Source organism: Filicampus tigris, chromosome 21 (genome assembly GCF_054856515.1).
Source record: "Filicampus tigris isolate MCC_2025a chromosome 21, RoL_Ftig_1.0, whole genome shotgun sequence".
In the NCBI taxonomy this organism is placed as follows: Eukaryota; Metazoa; Chordata; class Actinopteri; order Syngnathiformes; family Syngnathidae; genus Filicampus; species Filicampus tigris.
Window position 1 is genome coordinate 7728507 of NC_141237.1, and position 25408 is coordinate 7753914.

The 25408-nt window shown below is 41.8% G+C and overlaps 1 protein-coding gene and 1 long non-coding RNA gene across 12 annotated transcripts; one reads left to right on the forward strand and one right to left on the reverse strand.

Moving 5' to 3' along the window:
* The first annotated feature begins 331 nt into the window (after positions 1-331).
* On the forward strand, positions 332-7219 carry LOC147127452 (uncharacterized). The gene is made up of 6 exons (XR_015084377.1): positions 332-390; positions 2278-2369; positions 2856-2966; positions 4435-4612; positions 4852-5120; positions 5241-7219. It is a non-coding gene; the product is annotated as an uncharacterized LOC147127452 (long non-coding RNA).
* Positions 5532-25408, reverse strand: rnpc3 (RNA-binding region (RNP1, RRM) containing 3). Of its 11 annotated transcripts, none has more exons than XR_015084376.1 (22): positions 25147-25408; positions 24399-24555; positions 24192-24239; positions 23975-24084; positions 23776-23865; positions 23602-23713; positions 22962-23030; positions 22663-22805; positions 22412-22537; positions 21947-22077; positions 19920-20099; positions 19743-19837; positions 19528-19586; positions 18060-18192; positions 17610-17687; positions 14942-15069; positions 7071-8838; positions 6515-6578; positions 6316-6360; positions 5955-5995; positions 5753-5810; positions 5532-5670 (listed from the first exon to the last, which is right to left on the reverse strand). XR_015084376.1 is itself a non-coding variant. In XM_086021094.1 (16 exons), exons 2-15 carry the CDS (start codon positions 24549-24551, stop codon positions 17619-17621), a joined length of 1530 nt encoding a protein of 509 aa, XP_085877220.1. In that variant the 5' UTR covers positions 24552-24555; positions 25147-25408; the 3' UTR covers positions 16028-16448; positions 17610-17618. The 11 variants fall into 11 exon arrangements, 2 of the variants coding, with proteins under 2 accessions (XP_085877220.1, XP_085877221.1); XR_015084370.1 differs by having other exon boundaries at positions 5532-5665; positions 19920-20111; XR_015084368.1 differs by having other exon boundaries at positions 19920-20111.

The window sequence follows — 25408 nt, forward strand, 5'->3', positions numbered from 1 at the left end:
ACACCAAAAGGCGAATAAAAAATATTACCCCCACATAAGAGGACAAATGTTATATACCGATGTGGCATGGGTTGTTGTTGTTGTTGTTGTTGTTGTTGAAAGAGTCGCACTTTAGGCAATTTGTCAAACACGCTTTTGTTTCTATTTCAATTGAGCTTTCGCAGTTGCACATTACCTACTTTGTGTTTGACTTACAGTAGAAAACATCGTAGGATAACGTTTCTTGCCAAATGCCTTTGCGATCTCCCGTACAACAGGTGGCGATATGCACCAAGGAGATGTAATCTAATAAGAAGAAGACCTTAAAGTAGAAGAAGAAGAAGAAGAAGAAGAAGGGTACAGATCCGGTTCAATGACGAGGGGTTCCGGTGTTTAACAGCGGTGTTTTCGGTGAGTTATTTAAACGATTTTTAAACTTCTATTTCGCGTTTGTAAATGAATGTAAGCATACAATTTTGTAGCATAATTACGACACACTTAGGCCCTCTAGTTTGTTGATTGTTACAAGTAGCACTCAAATGTCAATCAAGGAACGTGTTTGACTTGAATATTGTATTGTTTTTTGATGTCCACACCAGAGCTAAAAATAAAAAATAAAATTAAAAAATCATAACTCATTGGATTTTTAAGCGATTTTCGAAGTTAGTTTTGTGACAAACATCATACATGTGGCTACGATACCAAGTACAACTGTGTGTTTAAAAACGTTTCTTTACTTAAAAATAGGAAGTTGGAAAACAGTATCCAGTCAGATGCATTTCATCGCCTCTCGAGATATGACCACTTCAACTGTTGTAAATAATAAAACGATCGCCATAATGCCTTTGATTTTCTGGGATGTTTACGTCTTCCTCTCCATAATGCTCACTCAGCTTCGATGAGGCGGTTATAAAATTCAAAATATTGGGATGATCGGTCTGATTATTTCAGAAGTTGAAGTGGATATGAGTATAGGTGTCTACATGGATTTTCGTGGCAATTGTTTGCAGTTTTGTGGCATTACGCATAATTTTCGCTATCCGGTCTAGTCGTCTTCACCACAGCGATACCGGTAAATCACCACTGGAGGGAGCCTCACCATCATGAATATAATATGTGAATAATGTTGATACAAATCTCTCCGTAAAGACAAATACTCGATACATTATAAAAAACGAAGCATTTTTGAAAAAATAAAAACTATCAAACCTGCTGCAAAAACAATTCAAACTGAATTAAAAAAACAAAAGTCAAATCGAAGTAAAAGCTATAATGAAAAATTGAAAACTATTATAACCCTGGTAACAAAAAAAATATATCAACTTTTCATGTTCTTATTTGTGATATTCACTCCTCTGGATTCAGACTGAAAATGAAGCTATCAATTGAGCAGCCATACAGATTGATGCTTTTGCTTTTAAATCCAGAGCCACCAAATTCTCTGTTGTCAATAGATAAAAATAATGATAAATTTTATTTGAAAGCGCTTTTCATAGTACGCAAAGACTTTGCGTACTATGAAAAGGTTTTGTGCTTGGTCATGGGGATGGCGAGGAGGTTTGCATTTGAGGAGCGAAGGTCTGCAGGAAAGAGTGTATGTATGGGTGGAGAAGGTCAGAGAGGAAGAAGGGGGCCTGGCCTGCTTGTGGAGGGCTTTATAGGTGTGTAGGAGGAGTTTATATTGTTTGCGCTGGGGAACGACGAGCCAGTGGAAGTTTTTAAGGGTGGAGGTGATGTGATCACGGGAGCTGGTGTGGGTGAGAAGGGGGGCGACAGCATTCTGGTTGTGTTGCCGTTTATTGAGGAGGTTGTACTGTAGAGGATGCTGTTGAAGTCGCCGGGGCGGGAGGTGATGAAGTCGTGGATGAGCGTTTTGGTGGCAGTGATCCTGAGAAAAAAAAAAATTAAATATTAGATTCCAAAATTGTCTTAATGAACAATTGAATCTGTTATTTCACATTCGAATACAAAGGATTATTACGACCACTGTGAAAAGGAACAAAATATTTGAGCTACATTTGAAGTTGTCATTTTTTTGAATTTGGAGCCCTGGTTGACCAGTTGATTGGAAGGAGCATGAATTGCTCATTGGAAGTCAGGTGTGGAGAGAAAGCCACTAGCTGATTGCTCACACAGATGCATTACTTATGTGGGCACATTTGAAAATGTATGTGTTAAAAGTGAAACTACACCACTATTTTCCTAATAATACTACTTTAATCTTAAGATTATTATTATTTTTAAATCATTTTTTCTGTGCAGAAGGGTGTTACTCACTGCTTTTGCTTTTGTTTTCAGGCGGACCGGATGGAGGAGGCTTGGGGCTCAGAGGTGCAGCCGACAGACTTGGGGGACATGCGGAAGGGACGGCAACCCGCATTTGGACCCGTGTGAGTATTGAGCAGTGTTGCGTGCTTGAGGAGCTGATGTGTGATGTCACATTGCACCACAAGGTGGATGTGAGTGCGCTGACCTCTCTCTCTCTCTCACTCAACTTAGGCTTCTGCCTCGAAATCTGTCAGACACTTTTGGACATGTTTTTAAATGACAATGATGTGGGCCAAGTCAGTTAAAAAAAAAAAAATGTAATATTAAAAAAAAAGAAGTATCTATACTTTCTACTAACTTGTTTCACATGAGTGTCATTTCAAAACATGCCCAGAAGTGTCTGATGATCATGTAGTGCAGTAGCTGGCACTTAGTTTTTGTCCCAGTGAGAGAGATCGGATGCGCTCCCACATCTACTAAGTTTGCGTGTGTCATTCGAAGTAAGTGACATCACACGAGAGCTAATCAATTTTAACATAATTTTTTTTAAATCTTTTTTTTTTCTGTGCAGAAGAGTGTTACTCACTGCTTTTGCTTTTTCTTTTCAGACTGACCGGATGGAGGAGGCTTGGGTTGGGGCTCAAAGGTGAAGCCGACATACTTGGGGGACATGCGGAAGGGAAGGGAAGGGAAGAGAAGGGCAACCTGCATTTGGACCCGTGTGAGTATTGAGCAGTGTTGCGTGCTTGAGAAGCTGATGTGTGATGTCACATTGCACCACAAGGTGGATGTGAGTGTGCTGACCTCTCTCTCACTCAATTTAAGCTTCTGCCTCACACATAGACAACACGAACATCATCAGACACATCTGGACATGTTTTTAAATGACAATGATGCGGGCCAAGTCAGTTGAAAAAATAATGTACCGTAATATATATATTTTTTAATGTTAATGTATATTAACATTACGTATATTTTTTACTAACTTGGTCCACATGAGTGTCATTTCGAAACATGCCCAGAAGTGTGTGATGATGATGATGTTGTGCAGTAGCTGGCACTTAGTTTTTGTCCCAGTGAGAGAGATCAGATGTGCTCACATCCCCCTTGGTGCCGCATCTACTAACTGTGCGTGTGTCATTAGAAGTAAGTGACATCACAACATCTAATCAGTGTGTCATTAGAAATGACGCCACACATGAGCTCGTCAAGCACACAACACTTAAGCTGCCTGTAGTCAATGTTTGTGTGTGCGACTTGAGTTAGCCCACACAAACATTGACTGTAAAATGCTTTTAAATTTAGCCTCTCTGTTTAATAAATTGTTCAACTTGAATATGAGTCTTTGTTTTTTACTTGTAAATCTGCCCTCATTTGAAGCCTTTCATGCATGCTGGTCACTGCAGTGGAAAACTCTTCAAAGGCTGCTTGAAGTCTTGAGGTGAGAGTTGCACATCAGTCACTGCTACTGTGGACACAAGTGTAACATTACTATTCCTGTTTTATCTCTTCATGACTCAAAACTCGAGAAATCTTTAAATTCATCGAGCTTTGGGTCATGTGAGATGGAGGGGAACAGTAAAAGACTTGTGTCCCATGTAGTGACTGAAGTGCAACTTTGACCTGAAGACTCAAAAGTGCCTCCGAAACGCTTTCTGCTGCTAGGACCGCCCCAAACTCCGCCCAATTTTGCTTCCACCAATCAGGGTGCAGCTCAAATTTGCATAACCAATCAGAATGCAGCAATTTGCATAGCCACGCCCACTTTTAACTAAACTGACCAATCAGAACACTCCAAAATGCACGTGACCACGCCCACTTTAAGCTCGACCAATCATATCGTTTCTCATTTGCATAGCCACGCCCACTTTTCAACCAATCACAGTGTTTTATCCCCGTAGCCCCACCCACTTTCAGAGCCCTCGGCGAATCAGGGAGCTTTATTCCAGCCTGGCCACGCCTGCTTTTCAGTATTTTTCTCAAAAAAAAAAAATGGGAAAAAATTTTCAGGGAAAAAAAATTCAGAAAAAAAAAAATCTGAAAAAAAAAATCTGGAAAAAAAAAATCTGAAAATTTTTGTAGCTTTTTTTTTTTTTAGCTTTATAAAGTTAGCTTTTTATGATGTGTTTAAGAATGAAGTTGAGAGTTAAAGTGTTGTTTGTAAATCAAGCTTTATTTCTTTTGCAGAGTAGACAATCACAAAGCACAAAAAAAACAAGTTGGATGACAGTCTGCTCGTTGCCGCTTGGCGAAGTGGTCGGCCAGCCAGAAGAACGAAGACAAGCGTCGGGACCTTGCTTGGTGAAGTGGTCGGCCAGCGAGAGGAACGTGGACGAGCGTCTGGACCTAAGATAAAAAGACATCCGTGAGTCAAAAGTTAAGTCAACGTATGGTGCAGAAAAAGATGTTTTTGGCTTGGAACCTACCAGCAATTAAGAAACAAGTGTTCACAGCTGCATTGCGAGGGAAGCTGATCATGTTCCTCGCTGCCTAGAAAGGGGAAGAAAAAAAACTATTTGATCAAAGAAGTTGTCATGAGGATTGTGCAATGGAAAGCATTTAAAGAGCGTACCTTCCTAAGTGTAAATGTCTCCCACTTCTCAGGCTGCCTCAAAGTTTGGCTTCAGCACCCTGTGTATGAAGAAGCAGCAGCAAGAACACAAAAGTGTTGCTGGCATGCAGCTCTGCGCTGGTCTCAGGCTGTTGGCAGATACTCAGTGCACCACACTGGAGACAAGAACAAAAATTCAATTTTGTCAACAGCTGGAACACTTTCTCCTTACCGGCAGCGGGCTCATCCTCGGCCAGACGCACTTCAAGTCACGTTTCACCTCGTAGCACTCCAGTGGCTCTATCTGCATGACAAAGAACATGTGAGTAGACACCAATTATAATCACTAACCAGAAATGCTGTTACGTTGGTACGCTTCTGCAAGAGCTCTTCATTGATACAGTCAACTGGAATAGCAAGATTTATGCTGTGCACCATCCAGGTTGGATGATGTGAAGTCAGTTGGCCAGCAAGGAGCGCACCGACCCGCATGTGGACCTGCAATAAAGACACGCGAGTCAAAGCTTGTACCATCAGCAACTTAGCATGAATGTGTTTTACCTGTAAGGACAAGTAACATAGCGACTCATTTTGGTTGCCTTTAGTGTAGACTGGAACCTTCTCCTGCAGCAGCTGGTCGAGCGCGATGATCGAAGAGCAGGCAGAGCTCCTGAAACTCAGAACCCGTGCAGATTTCTCCAGGACGGACAAACAAATGAGGGACCAGTCAAGCTGCTTTTTAGAATATTTATTTGCATGTCTCAACATTGAAAATGTAGGCAGATTTGGTGGAGCTTCCGCATGTAGTATTTGTCTCTTTGCCCAGCAGATCACTGGCAGAGTCCCTGGCGGCACTCGTACTGGAAGCTGCACTGCATGCAAAGTCAAAGAAAAAGCAGGTGAGCGCTCTTAAAACATGTCAACTTTTATGTAGCTTGTGTACCAGGTCCGAACCTTAAAGAAGAGGTCACAAGTTGAGCCATGCTGGATGGATCAGGTTCTTCCGCGCCACCTGGTGGACAAGAGCAGGACAGTTCATACATCTCCATCTTGTTTCACAGCTCTCAATGAAGCTCTATCATGACTACAGAAAAAGAAGGGGAGGGGAAAAAAAGTTTGCAATGGACACTGCTGGAAAGTCACCAGGTCTCCTCACCCTGCTTCAGTCTCATCCAGAATCTTGGCTGGGGCTTCTTCCTGGAGAGATACAGAAAAAAAAAAAAAAAGTATTTTTAAATTACAGTGTTGTCATTGAGGGCATGACTCTGGCGCATCAAATCCAGGTCCAGAAAGTCCCAAAACCCTGCCACAGGTGTTTCTACTCAACCAGCAGGTAACGAGCGTCTCCGGAACTGGTTGAGTAGAAGCACCTGTGGCTGAAGCCAAACTGTGGTAGGGTTTTTACTTTCTGTACCTGCGTTTGACACACCTCTGCTGATTGGTGATTATATCACAGGAGGCCCCCTGGTCAGCACCTGCTGAATTAATTAGTCAAAATTTCTGCACGTGTGTTTTACCAGTGAGGAGAGCAGGGCCGGACGCCTTTTCAACAGGGTGGTGGCCTGAAAGACATGGTTAACAAAAGCATACTGCTTTTAAAAAGTGTCTAAGCAACCTTACATTTCAAGTGAGCCATTTTAAGAATCATTCATTTGGGCCCTAGAATGTAATCAACACACAGATACTTGATTCCATCTGTTTTATAATGATACCTACCTATTAAAAACACAGGATTCTGCCATTTTGCTGTAAATCTGGCCGTTCTGTTTAAAATGCGAACCTGTGGACAAAAAAAAAAAAAAGACACAATTAGGCACACTTGATTAAAATTGGTTACTTCTGAATCCAGATGAAAACACGCTGGAAGTCGGGCGTTTTAGGGTCCATATGATTTTTTGGACCCGTGGACAGCCCAAAACGGTGCTTTGGTCCAGATCGATGCTGGGGAGGGAAAAAAAAAAAAAAAAAAAGCAAATGCTTGGTTAGTCAGCGTCCCACAAAGTGCCTGCATTACTGCAGAACAAACATGAACTTTACCACGATTAAATACCGAAATTATTGCGTTCATCAATATAATCAGCATGCACGCGCATAAAATGCGTGTTGGTGCAATTTAAGGTCGTAGACGGCGTTAACTGCCAACGTAGAGCAAACGTTTTAGCTTAGCATATTGGTGCTAGAAAAAAAAAAAGGCTAAAGTGTTGTTTTACGCTCAAGGTGTGCAAAAACAGTGAAGGCGTTTTAAAAGGCTTTTAATGCATAACACACTCACCTTGTCTCAGTTTTCGATGATCTTGTGGAGATGCGTGCGGAGGGGCAGAAGGACGAGCACGACCGGAGCCTGTCAGAGGTGAGAAAGAATGATTAGCACGTTTGTCCTGACTTAAATAGGTTTCCGGTGATGACGTCATCCCCCCCCCCCAAGAAAAAAAAAGAATTAAAACTTCTATTTAACGCAGAAAGCTGGTTGACAAGGCATTGTATGACATGAAAAAACGGGTGCGACTTAATGCAAGTTTAGCAAATTGACAGCACTTGGTTTCGAACCCACGTCGCGATGCAGGAAACTTCATATCGTTTACCATTGTACTATTGTCATCTTGCAGTTCTTACGTCTGTTAGTCATATTCATCAAAAAGGTAAAATAGTGGGAGGGGAAAATGTTCAAACTCAGATCTAAATACAAGCAACCAATGTGCTTCAGAAAGTCTAGTTTGGTCAAATGGTTACTGACCATACGTAGTCTTCTGGCGACTCGGGTTCGATTCTTACTTTGTTCTCCATTTAATTTGTAAATGGAATACAGAGTGAGCATCGAACCCGAGTCTGCGGAACCGCACGCCAACTCTTATACCGTTTTGCCATCCTGACAGAGAAATTTCGAAAATTTTTGGGGGTACTTGTCGTGATGCCAGTGTTCATAGTAATATAAGTAACCAACGAAACTGTTTCCTAACGTCCAGTTTGGTCTAATGGTTAAGCACTATACGTAAGATTCTGGAGACTCGGGTTCGATTCTTACTCCGTTCTCCATTTGATTTGTAAATGGAACAAAGTGTGAGGATCGAACCCGAGTCTGCGGAACCGCACGCCAACTCTTATACCGTTTTGCCATCCTGACAGAGAAACTTCGAAAATTTTTGGGGGTACTTGTCGTGATGCCAGTGTTCATAGTAATATAAGTAACCAACGAAACAGTTTCGTAATGTCCAGTTTGGTCTAATGGTTAAGCACTATACGTAAGATTCTGGAGACTCGGGTTCGATTCTTACTCCGTTCTCCATTTGATTTATAAATGGAACAAAGAGTGAGGCTCGAACCCGAGTCTGCGGAACCGCACGCCATCTCTTATACCGTTTTGCCATCTTGACGGAGAAATTTCGAAATTTTTGGATGTACTTGTGGTAATGCCCAGTGTTCAAACCAAATAAGTAACCAACCAGAGTGTTGCTTAATGTCCAGTTTGGTCGACTGGTTGCGCAACATACACAAGGTTCTGGAGCCTCGCGTTCGATTCTTACTTTGTTCTCTATTTAATTTGTAAATGAAACACAGAGTGAGGATCGAGCCTGCGTCTCCGGAACCACACGGCAAATCTTATACCGTTCACCATCTTGACGGAGGAATTTCGAAATTTTTAAAACACTATGTGGAGTTCTCGAGCAATTTTTTTTTCGAATTTCTTTCCTCCAAGCAGTTACGGAAAAAAAAGAAAAAGGAGAGATGCTTAGCATCCCTGTTGAAGGGGTCTTTTACACCGTCCAGTCTCCCCTGGACTAAGTCACAACATTCAAATCCAACAAATAACCCCCCACTCCACCAGTGTTTACAAATAGCTAACCGTGATGTAATTTGCTTTTTTGGTGATCGTGAATAAAGTCCCTGAAAAAACATGTGTTTTCTTGTCTGCTTCAGTCCTAAACAAAATCAGTCACAAATGTTTTGTTGATTTGGTTCGAGATACTTTATTGATAATGGCAACCCTGCCGGAAGGTTGACACGCTGTAGGAGCTCTCATCTCGATACGTTGGCTTAAGAACCTGCAACATACACAAAAAAAACATGCTGAAATAAATCAAATTTGATCATGACTATTGACACTAATGGCGAGAAAAATCTTTCCGAATGCCCCAAGATTTTTTTATTTAAGAATTAATTAAAAACAGCCATTCTGTTTGACTATTTTTGTTTTTACTTTTACCACAAAACAAAGGATGAGCTGTTCTCTATTGTGTGGGCTTTTGTCATTTTGGTGACACACAAGCACACCTTCATACACATACAAATCCTCACCGCCCCTGGGAGACCAAAGGCTGCAAATGACAAGGCTGCAATGAAGTAATGACATTTCCGCCTGCATAATGTGGCAAAAGTCATCTTCCTCCAGCCCCCGACAACAACAGAGATATCAGGCCGCCACCAGTAACAAGCTCTGTTCTAATCGCCAGGTAAAGCTTTCCCTGCAGCTCAGGACCGAAGCAGGCTAACAACTAAATAATTGAACAGGAGCAATATGTTGAGGAATGGTGGGGTGGAGGCACAGTGGGAGAAAACGGGGAGCGCGGGTGGATGTGGATTCTCTAAAATAATGTCCGCAATGTCCTCTGCTTGGGGTAACAGGCATCATATGTTGATTTGGTGAAAATGTCAAAGCACTTGGCTCACTTGGTCTACAAACATGCTACCTTCCATCCGAATCCCCAAAAGAGCCCCAACACACACACACACACACACACACACATTATCAGTTGGCGACACACTGTTTTCTAATTCTTTGGACCATTATCAATGAGGTTATGGTGTCTAGAGGACTACAACAATTACTAATTGACCTCAAATACAATTTCTTAAACAAGTTACATGTGCAAAGAAATCTACTTTATTGACTGTCCCTAAATGCACCGTTGTGGAGAAAGAAATGCTTGGTGCACATTTTGGATGGTTAGTTTTTGGCAGGGGTCTGTGTTTTTTGATGTTGATGTTTTGATCTTGCCTTTGTCTGTTTTTTTGGGGGTTTTTTGCCCATGAGTTTGCAAGTCGCCGTGTTACCATGGCAACAAACCAGGATTCTGGCATTTCTAACCTGTCTTACCTAATGTGAATGGCTTCGTGCTAGTGGTCTGACCTTGGGGGAGGCTATTCTCGATCCTGCTCAGGGAGAAGGATGGATGGTTTCAGTCAGAGAGAGAGATGCTACGCAGCATTGAAGCCACACACAGCGAGTGCCGCCGGGGCAGTCATGTGAAACAGACGTGGCCCCTTAATGCAGCCGAGACCTCGCCCTTTGACATAAACAACAGCACGGCGGTGTACCTCAGTGGACAGGACAAAAGTTCTTTGTAGCTTTGACATTGAAGTGAGTTGAGGAATTTCATTTAGACATTGTTTTTCCACCATTTTGTGGCATGTAGAATTTTTTTTTTTTTTGGGTGGGGGGTCTATTACACCTGGGTTTTCATTTAAATTAAAAGTAAATACATTTTCTACATCTTATATCTGCGCTTTTAGTGCTACATAAACAGCCCCGTTTTAAAAAAAAAAAAAATCATTCTTCTAGCTGTGAAATATTTCTCTAACAATACCCATCAAGGGAGGGACTGTGGTGGAAGACCGCTAGTGGCCTCAAAGAGGTGTCACAGTAAGCACTGGTGTCAAAGACTTGTCACTGCTGGGTGGTTGAAAGTATGAAAAATACCCTCTCTGGGGATGAAGGTGGTGAAGAAAGAGTTTTGTTTTTTTTATTTAATGTGTGTGTTGGCCTTGACTCACTGCAGCCTGTTGCATCAAGCTTGCCAATCCCCCAGACAATAGGTCTCCATCTACACAGCAGACAGTTTTCACCTTCAAGGTTGACGGCTATATTTTTCAGCGTGACAAACCGCGCCGGGAGCAGATCAAAATCGTTGCTTTCACAACGGAACGCTGACAGCTTCGTTTTACTCACACTGAAAGGTTTATGGCGGCTGATTATTTGATGGATTATTACGAGGGAAGGTTTCCACTAAAAAGTCATTTTAGACAACAATGGGTTCAGATTGAATGTAAATTCTATGGAGCTAAAAAAAAAATAAATAAATGTTTTATCCATCCATTTTCTAACAGATCTGTGAGTGAATTGGTTGTCCTGAAGGGATCACCAAATTCAAGCATGGTGATTTAAAAAAAAAAAAAAAAAAAAAGCGACTGCTGCAACACGTGTACTAACAAAGCACATCACAGAGCTCCACAAGCGGGCTTGCTAGCTCCACAAGCGGGCTTGCTAGCAAAGGTGCATAGTCGCCAAATCTCTGATGGCATTGGCATTAACATAAAACATAAAAAGTGTCCACGTGGATGTTCAAGGCTTGAGAGAAGCTGGCAAGCGTCAGTGGAGTAGTACAAAGCGAGCTACCCAGACTAGAGCAGTGCAAACATGTTGATGGGTGTGACGAATTTGGTAGTCTTTGTGGCCAGAGAACTATACTTGCCTGACTGAACCGCACCAAGTATTGTTCTATTGTTTGGATTCAATTTCATGTGGCGCAGGAGCCATGACGAAACCCATTGAATTTTGGTGCAGGTGACAAATGCAGTCAAGGGAGTCATCTTCACTTTTCAAGGTTACAGTCTGCTTGCATTACTGTCAAATACAACAGTGGTCGCCTGGATTTGGCTGGTGCAGTATAGGTGACTGCCAGAACTGTAGAACCCTGCAAGTTTCAATTGACAAACCATACTAATATTTTGGATTGTGTAAAAACATTTCTGCTTCCTGCTGATGATGTTTAAGATGGACAAATATTTTGATTTCAGTGTTTTACCTATGGATGATTTTTGCATTGTCATTACATTTCTTCAGATCGGCTGGGCAAAATCCTGGTTCATCTTACCTTAGGGTGAGTTTTGCAGCGTCAGTTTCAACTTCAAGGGGAAGTCAACTCAAACATATTTTTTCAAGAATATGTTCTATGCAGGCCCACCAGTGGAAACAAGGCATTTTGATAAATATTGCGTATGTGGAATAAGAGTTGATCCACCTGTTTTAGCCATCTCTGGGGGCGGCCATTTTGTCACATCTGTCAACTGAAAATGACATATCACAGTTGCTCAGGACTCAGGTAACAACCAATCACGGCTCACCTGTTTTATGAAGCTGAGCCGTGATTGGTCGTTACCTGAGCCCTGAGCATTTGTGATGTAATTTTCAGTGAACAGAAGTGACAAAATGGCCGCCGCCTGAGTTGGCTAAAAACGGGTGAATTTTGCTGCTTAACTCATATTCCACAAATGCAATATTAATCAGAATGCCGTGTTTCAACTGGTGGGCCTGCAAAATTTAAATAATCAAATAGGGTTGTCCTAAAAAGTATTAGTTACATTTTCAAAAGCTTCCAAGTGAGTTTTAGCTCAACCACAACAATACAGTAGTGTACCAGCCAAGGTGCCTGTTGAATGATAGGATGAATCCAGCCGAGAGGCTCACTCAACCATTTCACTTTCTGAATCTTCAGTGGTGATTATTCTTGATATAAGGATTAATATCCAATTCCAATCACAGACCCAGACTGACTCTTTTGTTATTAACTTTCCTACAGGATATACAGACCTTTCTTGGACCATTCCAACTCAATGATTACTTTTGGCCTAGCAGGTGATCTCAAATAACACGGGTATGTTTACTTAGATCATTGATTTCCTGATTAATATTGAGGGGAGCGCTCCCAAAGCATACGGCCCTGCGCTGTCTTCTATACATTCTGCAAATCTCAAATCTTAATTCTACCCAATGAGTTCCAAGAAACTTGTACGGGTGACACAGGAGCCAAAGAAATCCTTTTTATCGGTGTGCTTACCGCCGGGATTGTCTGATAATGGTTGCGCAATTTCACTCCTTTCATTTTTTTTTTGCCAAGGGAAATACAAACAAATTGACGAGATAACGACGAGCACCTGGACAATTCACGAGTGGCGAAAGATGAGATGAAAACCTAACGAGTAGACACGACATGAAAAAAACATTTCGTTTAAAAAAAAAATGACGTTAGTAGATCAGCTTTAGCATTGTGGAACATCTTACGTTGTTCCATTTTATGTTATTTCATAGCAGTCCGAGAACAGGGTGCAAACTGTAGCCGACTGCAGAGTGGGATCCCGGTTGGGTGCTAGATAATGATACCAACTCGTGGTAGATGGATAGCCGGTCTGCGTCTCACTTTAGAGGCGAAGGCCAGCTTGGCCATTTTAAAAGCACGACGGCGTCGCTGTAACACTGTTTGGCATGCTGCTCAGTGTTTGCGCGTTACTCACACAGAGTCACCCGGGGAATACTTTCTACCTCTACTGATCACTGGCCTGCACCTCCTGGCCCTGAGAAATCAACAGCCAGGATTTATAGATTTGTCTTAGATTGGCTGTCCCACATTTGTACCTCCATAAATACGTTTACAACTTCGCTAATGCTACTGTGGGGAATAAACAAGGTTGCCGCGAATGTGGGTGAGGCTCAGCATTTGCAGACAAGTCACAAAACGGAAGCAGCGACTTGCATGGGGGGGGGGGGGTGAACATCTAATCCAGGGGTCACCGAGTCCGGTCCTCAAGGGCACCTATCCTGCATGTTTTCCATCTCACTCCACTGCAACACACCTGATTCGAGGACCGGAATTGGTTACCCTTGATCTAATCTCAATGCCAGTGCAGTTGAGCAGTTTTACGGGCAATGCTACATAACATCTCTCCAAATATTTGCTAGGCGTTATTATGCTCAAAACAGGCAACGAAAGACAAGTAGGTTGTGTTAAAAAAAAAAAAAAAAAAAAAAGTAAAGATTAGGTGATTAACTTAACCTTCTCCTTAAATAAACTGAATGACCTTGGACTTAATTTTTATCGAAGGCATTTAGGATACATTTTTGAAGCATATGACTTTCCTCCAGCTTTCAATGCTACTCATTCGGACAACTTCATTAAACTTGCAAGCTTTCAGCGAATGAAATATGCATAATGAAGCCATCACTCTCTTCATAATGAATAAGCGGAGCGTTAGAATTGACACTTTTGCTCTCCAACTGACTTTGAGTCATAGGACTGAGGTTGGCATTGAGATGACCAAGCATTGTGTGTGTTCAAGTTATGAACAAAGTCAGTACAAGTCAAGCGTCAACTTGCGTAGGTCGTGCAAAACTTGGAAGAAAATTGCTTATGAGAAATTGACTTTTAAACCTAGAACACACATTCAGAATATTCTGCATTTGTATTTCCGGTGGCGAGTTTATCCAATAAAATGACAAAAGCATTTAAAAAAATCTCTATCAAAATACAGCATACTTACTAAAGATACCGATAATTAAATGCATTAATGTATGTGTGCAGAATGCTACAGACATATTTTGCTTGTCGAACTTGGCTTGATCTGACCAATCAGAGGATGGAAAATTACAGATGTTATTGTGAGTTATGCTTGTTGGCCTTCTGAGGCAAATTTGAAATCTGGTTGGTTCAAGAGGAAGTCAACACAAACATTTTCTTTACAAGCTAATGTTCTATGCAAGCCCACTAGTTGAAACAAGGCATTCTGATGAATATTGCATTTGTGGAAAAAGAGTGAATTCACGCGTTTTTAGCCATCTCCGGGGGCGGCCATTTTGTCACTTCTGTCGACTGAAAATGACATCACAACTGCAGTGATTGGTCATTACCTGACCCCTGAGCAACTGTGATGTCATCTTCAAGTGTCAAAATGGCCGCCCCCTGAGATGACTAAAAAACGGGTGGATTTTGCCGCTTAATTAATATCCCACAAATGCAATTGTAATCACAGGCACATAGAACATATTGTCAAGAAAAATCATTGCTACCATAGTTGAAGTTAGCCAAAACTGTCGACTCTGAAGGCCCTGGGTAGATTAGAATGGCATGGCAGCACAAATATGATGTAATCTCATTTGAACACGAGACCAAATATAGCGTAATGCATCTGCAACATTTTAACTTTTTTTCCCCATTTAACAATGTAAATGGAAGCCAGACAAGTAAAATATTCTAATGCTAAGCATTAAGCACACATACGCAGCCCCAGTATGAAACAGACAGAGTCGGCGCATGGCATATATCTTCATCTGAGTCTACTTACAAAAGGTTAGCGTTCATCTTGCTCAAATCTTACCTGATAAATGCCTTAGTAACTCAATATTTCCACAGTGGGGGTGCACATTTGTCATTGTTGGGATGGCGTGCAGAGTCGGTCGCAGATGGGGACCCCCCTCTCTCCCTCGTGCAGGAGATGCGGGCTGGCTGCAGGTCACACCAGATGAGCGCATGTGATGGATGAGCCTGTTTGCTTGGATCTTAACCACAGAAAATTTAAGCCGCTAACATTTTTTGTACGCCGCGGTGGAATTGCTCGTTTACATTGGAATTGAAATTAGAATTCGGCTGTTAGGTATTAACACACACATGGGACGCAAATGAAAATCGGAACAAAATTCTCATTAGATTTATCTTATGATGTGGGCGGTGAGGCGAAGTGACATGACCTTGTCGCTCACGAGAAAGTGTTTTCCGTTGCAGTTATGCGCTTCTCAGATGTGAGTTTCATATCGCGTGCATTTAGCTTTCGACAGCTGATAAAAACAATTCAGTCAAATTCAAGCAAGGTCATCTTTCAAGCTTTTCAAGTGACCTTCAGTAATAGCAAAAACATACATAGACGCTATATGCGTTCACAGTGCTTTGTCACATGCAAATTGTTTGAAGGAGATGAACTTCTGTTTGCGTTTATAACCAAAATAGTGAGCTTCTATCATCTAAATAAGAGCAGAGGGGGGCTATTGTTGTGGAACAAATGGTGAGAATCCTTTTCAAAATGCATGCTTCCGGTGGTCAGCAAAATCGGAAGGCATCTTATCGCCAAGACGGCATCTCAAACTTGAATTCATCTCTGACTGACATGCACCCAACTACACTTCCTGTTCTGGAGCAAACAATTTGATTTCCAAATCCTCGGATATGACAGCTGCTGAGGGAGAAAGTTCACTCTCTGAGGTTTACGCTCTGTAATAACGCAGGTGGGGCGAGGCGGGATTGTAAAGGTAAGCTAAAGCGGCTGGAGCAATTTCCCACTGACTTCACTCAATTTAGTTTGTTTGCTGTCTTTTTTTTTTTTTCTTTCTTTAGTCATCTTTCGATTTTTTTTTTTTTTTTTTTTTTTTAAACCCGCGTCTAACAAAAGGCGACCATCTCGATTTCATTCTCCCCCAGTTACTTCAATGTCAAATGTTTCTGAATAAAAAGTACCCATACGTGAGTTTGCGTGCTGAACAGAGACATGACCTCATTTGAATTAAAAAACAGGTTTTATTAAATAATAGATGAAGGCGAACCCTGATGATCATCACCTGAAATTCAGCCAGACCAGGTAGAAAACATTGTCAAACAACATTTGAGCAACATCTAGTTAACAAGACTAAATTCACTGGATGCAGGGAACCATATCGCTCTGTCCTTGTAAATGTAGATCAATGTGCTTAAAAGGTCAATACTACAAGTTCCACTGGTGCCACAAATAGAACTGCCCCCTTTTCTTTTGAATTTGTTTTTTTTCCGCTCCAAAAGGATATGTTCAAATAAGGATACAAATGGTTCTGCTGGCCCACAAATTCAAGCCTTGGCATCTTGAATGAATGAAGTATAAACACAAATTGACAAGAAAGCATAACAATCTGAACTCTTGTCACAATTCAGGTAAATAAATCAATACTGTTGTTCCTTCCATTTATTTTTACAGGGCGTACCCGAATTTGTGAGTACGTCTAATATAGTATTAAAGGGAAATCAACCCAAACACATTTTTTTTTTCAACACGGCATTCTGATTAATATTGCGTTTGCGGAATATGAGTTAAGCAGCATAATCCACCTCTTTTTAGCCATATGAGGGGGCGGCCATTTTGTCACTTCTGTCGACTGAAAATGACATCACAACTGCTCAGGGAACGACCAATCACGACTCAGCTTCAGAAAACAGGTCAGCCGTGATTGGTTGTTGTGATGTCATTTTCAGTCAACAGAGGTGACAAAATGGCCGCCCCCGGAGCTAGCTAAAAACGGGTGGATTAACTCTTATTCCACAAACGCAATATTTATCAAAATGCCTTGTTTCAACTAGTGGACTTGCATAGAACATATTCTTAAAAAAAATATGTTTGGGTTGACTTCCCATTTTGGTCATCATTTCAGTAGATAGTCAAAAACACTTCCCGACTATAAGACAACGCAATGGAAAATATTAAGTATGGCAATATCAGAAGAGTGTCTTGTCAGGTTATTGCACATTGTTGGTAACCTTGAAACAGTAAACAGAGGACCACATGTAATCATATTAAAAAGCATTTTATAATTTCCCCACACAAATGATACGTGTGTTGATTATCAATACAGTACAAATTGCTTTGCTATTAACAGATGTTGCTAACTCAAACGTAAAAAGTACATAAAGCTTACCAGATGCCATGTCTGTGGCACATGGCGTGTTAGTCAACATATTCATATTATGGCCTCGTAATGATTCCATCTGTTTTTTTCCTGGTTTACGAGGCATCGAGTTCATGTGCCGTGCTCGTTTGTTCAACTGAATGATATACGTAGTCGATTAATTGGGGCGTGGCGTCTATTAACGCAAAAGTCCGCTATTTGCGGAACCACAGTCGCATACTTTTTTTTTTTTTTTTTTGCTGTTTTGGCTATTTTAAATTCTTCATTTTCACGAATCAATAATTTATTGACAGCTTATACAAATAAACAACATAATAAACGTGTTTTCAAAACAGTACTCACCTGTAAATGTTATCGTTGTTTTGTTCTTTTCTTGCCATCGTTATTGTCTTGTTTTGGCCTGGCTGATCGAGCAAATTGCTGCAATTATCAGTTAAGGGCATTAAACATTAAAAAGAAGATTGATGTTTACACTCACATCATAAAACATTTTCTCCTCAAGGCGGACACCTTCAACAGTCACGCGTTTCTAGTCATGAATTTTAAAATTGACACCGAGGATGTCCTAAACTACAGACCGCGCGCCATTTGCGGCCCACAGTCCGCAGAATACAGAAAAATTGACAATTAACCTGGCCCAATATCTTCTCCGGCATTGTACTACTTATTTTCTACCCTCTGTGGAAAAGCAGAAGAAAAGAAAAAATGGAGAAATTAATTCTGTTGACAATCGGTATAACATTAGGTGACATTAGAAACTCCCATAATAAAAGCAAGCAACCAAAAGGATACCACCACGAGGGGTTTGTCGAAGAGAATAAAGCCGTTGGTTTCCCGCAGGGCTTTCTCGGCACGCTGCTCACTGGAAAGTCCGACAAAGGCCTGGCCTTTCATCCGGCCCTCTTTCATTAACACCACGTCAAACCTGCCGAAGGAACAGGAAGCAGGTGGACCGTCATTAACACTCACGCTTGGGGAAAAAAACCGCATCTGCTTAGTCCGCTACACAAAAAAGCATGCATTGAGGCCATAGAGGCCTGGGAAATGAAAAAGAGGGAAAAAAAAAAGAAAAAAGTGTTTGCTCTCAAACTACAGGTCTTTTATGGCACTCCAATAAGGCCTCAAAATATGGATGCAGGAAATGGAAACGCTTTACATTTTCTTCTATTACAAAACAGCCTGCCGTATCCTAAACGACACTCCTGAGAGCCCTCGGAGTCAGAAGTGATACTTTCAATTGCAAACAGAATGATGCCATAAAGCTTGCGATCACAGCTACTGGTGCAGCATGTTTAATCCTCTCCGTTTGACAAAATTTCAAAACTGGATCACGTACTCACATTGGACTCGACACGCTGGCAATTGTGGTGTACAATTGCACTGCATGGGTGATTCACATTTTTTTTTTCAAAAATACATCACAATCGTACTCGATTAAAGTTGTGATTTATTTTTTTAAGATGCGCAAACTTCCGATAATAATATTGACTTTTTTTTTCATTATTGTTTTGCGTGGACCAGAGTCACATATAAGAGTGTACACAACCTAAGTGTGTGGCACCCGAACCTACAAAAACTCAATTTGAGGGCCCAGGTGGAATATTAACTTAAAGTGGAAATCAATGCAAACGATTTTTTTTTCCAAGAATATGTTCTATGCAAGCCCACTAGTTGAAACAGGGCATTCTAATAAATATTGCGTTTGTGGAATAAATGTTAATCCACTCGTTTTTAACCATCTCTGGGGGCGGCCATTTTGTCTTCTGTCGACTGAAAATGACTCAGATTCAGAAAACAGGTCAGCCGCGATTGATCGCTGTGAGCAGTTGTGATGTCATTTTCAGTCGACAGAAGACAAAATGGCCGCCCCCAGAGATGGCTGCTTAATTTATATTCCACAAACGCAAAATTAATCCAAATGCCTTGTTTCAACTAGTGGGCCTGCTGGGAACATATTCTTGAAAAAAATATGTTTGGGTTGACTTCCGCTTTAAAAGTATGGCTCATGCTCAAACACACAAACAAAAACAAAAAAAACTCCCTCCAGATCTGTGTGTCAAGTTGAATCCTTTAAAAAAAAAAAAAAAAAAGTAGCACAGTGAGCATGCAGTACTACAATCCCTTAAGAGAAAGTGACAAATTGCCCGAGACAAAAATAACTGATGAATGGGAGATGGTGTAAATAAAAGAGATGTTGACAATCAATCCAATCCGTAAAACGGAGCTAATTTGTGTCTGCCAGGAAAAAAAGGACACTTACATGTTTCTTTCAGTTTCTGATGAGGGATCAATGTATCTCCCGTAGATGTACTTGAGGTCCTGGAAGACAAATGACAAACAGAAAGACAATAAATAACAGACTAAAGGTGCTCTGATGCAGCAGACCTTATTCAACAAGGCGGCAATTTGACGACTTGAGCAATAAACATGCAACGGGACAGCCGCAAGTGGGTCGAGTGCCCGAAGAGAACCTACTTTCTCCTCCACTTGTTTTGCGATATTCTTCACATACAGCCTGCAGGTTGGCTCACCCGGCTCGTAATTCTTAAACACCGACATCCTTTTAATCTCTGTTTTCAAGGAGGGAACAGAGTTGGGAGTTTTATATTGGAGCGTGCGTACGTATGTGTCTTTTGACATCTCCTTGTTTACCGTCTCTTGAGAGACGTCCTTTCTCGAGCTCTTTTATTGAGATGACATCCGAGGGGAGATCCTGCTCGTCGTCGCTGAGCTCCTCACATTGCTTGGGCGACTGGAGGCTGGGGTAGATCTTCCCGAATCCTTCTCCAGCCTCCGTTTTGTTGTTAGGGGCAACCTCCGTGTCATCCATATCTGAAGGACAAACTGGAGGTGTTGAAGAAAAAAAAAAAAAAAAAAAAGTCGCTAACTTGGCACGGACTACTAGCAACTGGATTTGAATTTGAGTGTTTTTTTTTGTTTTGTTTTGGCGTCCCATAACAAACTCAATGGATCCTCTGTGAACATGAATGGCATCTCAAAATGGAAAAGCAGAACTTCTGGATATATAACTGAGCCACCGCAGCAGTGGCGGTGAATCACTGTGAGCTTAAGTGCTACTGCTAATGTCAGCTGCCACCGCTGGCTGCGGCTTGACTGGCTATCTCATCATTAGCGCATTTCAGCGCCATTCCAGCCGGAGATGAGGCCGTGCCGGGAATTGACGGCCGGTAGCCATGGATATGAATGAGCAGAGGGAGAAACGAGTTAAAGATGAAGCGGCTACGACTGATTATCGCCTGGGCTAGTCGCTTGTGGCTAACTCCGTGATTCCCAACCATTAGTGTGTCGTGAGGTCTCATCAGGTGCTAGCTAGTCGCTTGTGGCTAACTCCGTGATTCCCAACTATTAGTGTGTCGTAAGAGATCATCAGGTGTGCCATTTGAAATGTGCTTATCTCACTTAATTAGTCGTAAAATTATTTATTTACTCCAAATAACGCATATTATTCCTCCAACGATGCCAGCGACTTAGTGACAGGCATAACATGAAAATGCTTAATTGAATACTAGGGATGTAACGATTCACTCAAGCCCGGATTCAATTCGATTTTCAGTTCCCGATTTTCGATTCGATTCAATTTTTAAAAAATTGCTACCATGCTTGTCTTGTGCACTAGTGTGGTTCTGCAGCCATCCGCAAACGCAATACACAATGATGTTTGGCGCAAAAGCATAATTTGATCTACACATTCAAAATGTGCCATGCATCTGGAATGAAAAAACGTTTCAAAACACCATTTGCCAGATGAATTTAAGCAACTCGATGTTCGATTAATCTAATTGATTAATCGGGGCGAATCCGATTAATCGTTACATCCCTATTAAATACCAGCTGTTATATGTTGTGGTACTTGGATAGACTAGACCAGAGTCGGGCACACAAGCACATGTTGTGCGAAACAGGATTAAAGTAACCAAACTTGCGCAGGAGAAAAAGTTACACATTCCGTGTGAGTGCACTAGAGCGCAGCTTTTTCTTTTTTAAAATATATACTTCCACTTATCTGCCTCCTTTCCTTTTCATTTAAATGGCTTGTTTATCAGACAAAACAAGACTAATCCAAAAAGCCACCTGCCGTCGTTTATCTTCCCTCCACGCCTTTTCGGAAATCTGCCGCGCTTGACTTTGAGATCTATTTTACTTCTGTGGACTTTGCTGGAGAGTCGAGTTGTAGTGAGAGATAAGATGTCAAAATAAATATAAAACCAAAAAAAAGGGAAAGTGCACAGCCGACAAGTAACACAGACGGTGCTCTACCCCAAACATCCCGCCCCTCCCTTCCCCTCTACACTTCTCCCCAAATGACATTTCCTCACACTGATAATGGCAACACCTTTTCAGTGCAAGCTGGCTGCTCATGTGATATACAGTATTGCTGTTCTGACTTCCCCCCACAGATAGCAAACGCATCAAACCACTCTTGGTCCAATCTGATAGTATGAAACACCTTTGCATGTTCGCAGTTGTATATGTACCGAATACAGTATTTGAAATGGAAAATCTTCCAGGATTTTTTTTTTTGTTCATTCGTTCATTCAAGACATGTCCGGTCTCAGTTCAACATAACATCAAATTGTGATAGTCAATTCAATTTGTGATGGATAAATGAAAAACGGCCATCCAGGGTCTGAATAGGCACGCAGAAATCGTACTCATACCTTCCTCACACCGCGTCCTACTTGATTCCACCCGGGCTGCCACCTCGGAAACCGAAATGTGGAATTCGATTTTCTTGGGTCCAGCGGGGTTGGGCTGCTCAAACACGTCTGAAGGCTGCATGACTGGAGCGCTGAAGACAGAAGAGACAATCGGCACATTCCTGAGACGGACGCTTTTTAAAAAGAATCCGCGTGGCAAAAAAGGGACCTCCGGATTTTCTGCTCAACGGTTCCCAGTCCTCCCACAAGCCGTCAGGACACACCGAACATAAAAAGTTTCTGGGAGTTTGTGATGTGTCGTTAAGGGAGCGTGTGGATGGGCAGTTACCTTCCTCAGCCAGCACCAGAGGTTGCATTTGTGACAAAAAACATAGCACCTTAGAGGCCTTTTCTTTTTTTTTTTCTTAAAGCAGATTGTGAGCCTGAATGTATGTGTGAGGACACGCACGAGTGGTTCTGTTGTACCTCTGAGAGTCTGGTTTGGGCACATAGAGGAGATCCTTGATTTTGGGCTTCTTTCTCTTCAAAGATATTTTTGGTCTCAGGGGTCTCTTGCACGCTTGGTTGACCAGACCCATCAGACGAACAATCCTGAAACAAAGCCAAGTGTTGGGAAGCAGACAGGCATTAAGCGCTCACGCGCCTTCAATTGTTCATGCTTCAAATAACAGCAAAACTTGGAATGTCCACACTGACGTCATCTTGAGCATCCCCACCTCTCCTTGTCTTCGTCATCGCCACTCTCGTACTCAGACTCGTCGTCGGCCGACATCGCCATTTCCTCCGCTGGCGTCGGCGGGAGATCGGGAGGCAAGGGGGGAGGCGTGGGGATGGGCGGGGCAATAGGCAGATGCCCAAACTGCAAGAGACAATTTGGGGAAAAATGACCGAGCTCAAACTGAACTGACGTCAAGCGGCTTACAATTGTTCTGGAGATCTCACTATGACATAACTAATCACTTGCTGAAGGAGAAATCATTTAAATCAAAAGGCTTGGCAAAAAAAAAAAACTCACCGCGGGGGGTCTGGGAGTGACCGGACCAAACGGACATGGTAAATTCATCTTGTTCATCAGATGCAGAACCTGTTAAATTGAAGATAAAAAAAAAAAACATAACAGTATAGAGTTGTGGCTCTATTCATACACACCTGAAAATAAGGAAAATAAATAAATTGCACAGCTTTGGTGCTTTCCATTTGAAATGCATGGACGAAGGAGAGATTGAGGTGAGAAGCGGGAGAGAGGTGAGGAGGGGGGCTGCCGCCGCCGCCGCCGCCTCAACGCAAGAGCGCCACCAAGAAGCAAAAGCTGCAAACAGCAGCACTGAAAATTCCAGGCGGGCTGAGCTCCTGGGGAAATGTTAAACCCATAACTCATGCTTCCCACTTACGGTTTATTATTAACACGCGCAAATTGGAATTTCAAAAGGTAAACGTTTGCTGGCTGATCTTTAAAGGCAATGGATGCAGTTCAAAGACCGCATATTTTCATTTGAGAACGGCTCGTCTCCCAAGGCTAAGCATGCAGGGACGGCTCCTTGTTCCAAATGACCGCTTTTAGCTTCGGATTTAAGCAGCATGCAGAGTGCGGGGGAAAAAAAAAAAAAAAAACGGTGAGAAAATAAATGACGTATAAAGGGAAACAATGTACTCACTTGAACATAAAACTTGGGCACACACAAGAGGGCGTGTGTTATATTTGTCAGAACGCTGTTGGAAGGAGGTGGGTACAAATACCTCAAAGAGGGGTTAGGGTGGTATTTCAACCTGTAATTGACAAAGGCAATTATTGTAAAAATCTGGCAAATGTACACGTGTTCAACACTTACCCGAGATTAGGAGCAACGCCCGTCTCTAGGAGAGGGACGTTAGGCTGCTTGGTTTCTGGTTTGTTCTGCGCTTCCTTGTCAGTTTTATGACTGCTCGAAAAACACAAACAAATAGTTCGGATGATTGGATTTCACGAGAATATTACCTTAAATCAGTATGTACGAGAGCAGTGGGAATTCTGAGAGTCAATGCGGTTACCTATCTGACGCGGGCGGATCCTTTAATACTGTGACGTTATCTTGGCCTTTTGCATACTCCACAATAAGCTTTCGACTGAGAATCTCCAGCTGATGGAGCCGGGTAAGAGCCTTTGACAGACGTTTAGCAAATAAACAAATGTGACCGAGTGTATTAGGAGCGTATGGAATAAAACAAGCACGGTACAAGTGTCAAGTGTTTGTTATTAGAGGCTCACCTTTTCTGCAGCCTTTTCACTACGAAAGGTTGCAAAGGCTGAGTGTTTCTGTGGGGAGAAAAGATCAGCTCAAAAAAAGATATGTATTATATATTATATAAAGAAAAACACCAGGAAAATGTAATCCATTTTCTTAACTTTAACTGTGCATTTTATGAGAATCATGAGTTTGATATAAACTAGTGAATTGAATTGAATTGAACCAACCATCCGGCCAAAGTTCGAGAAAACTCTGACGGACTGGGCGCCAAAATACTTGAGCAGGTCCTCCTTGTCATCCTCGCTCAGCTCCGCAGGTAAATGGCGGACCAACAGCGTCTTGCTTCCACGCTTCTCGGTAGATTCCTCAGGCAAGTCCATTTCTCTGCAGGTCAGAAGAGCAGCTTTACTTAACACCGTAGGAACACTTTTATCCATTGCTGTTAGTGATCACCACTGAGGCAACAACCATCACTGCAGTAATAACGTATGTACTTTGACTTGGGGTAGAGTGAGCGGAAATTGTAAATCGTGCTTAACTCATATTAGTTACTTCCCTTACCTCAGGAATTATGATAGAGTAACTTAATGCAATTACATTACAAGGTGACTGCCAGGTATCCACCATGTCTCTATAAAACCTGGGATCATTAAAGCGTTTAACATTTACATAAAGACGTTTGTGTTATGTTTCCTTGCATTTGCACATAGGATATATAAAAATCTGCTATGTACCAGTATCTGCTACTCCTGATCTCTTTGCAAAGATTATTCATTGCGCAAACTGATTTTTCTTGAAATATTTGACTCGGGTATTCGCTGATATGACAATGTGTGAAATGATCATTTGTGTTGATGTGAGATCACAAATACATCAAGGAGTTACCTCAGCTTTTGGACCACCCTGCTGACACTACATTTACATTCCGTTACACCTGGCGCTTTTATAACCCCCATAACTAAACATAAAGCTCACCTTTAGCTGGTTGTTATGCTAGCTGGCTGGAGTATCCGTGGACTTGTATATGAATGGACGACTAACAATGCAGCTTACTCGCCATCGCGAGAAATAGAGCCACCGGTAGTCATCTTGCGTTGCCAATCTTTAAGCTCGCTAACTTGAATATACTGATTGTAATGCAACATGCAGTAATGGTTTGATTTCTGCGCTCATACAGAAGTCCGTTGCAGCATCACGCTAAAAGTAAATCAACTTCCGCCAATCTCTTCTTCTGATA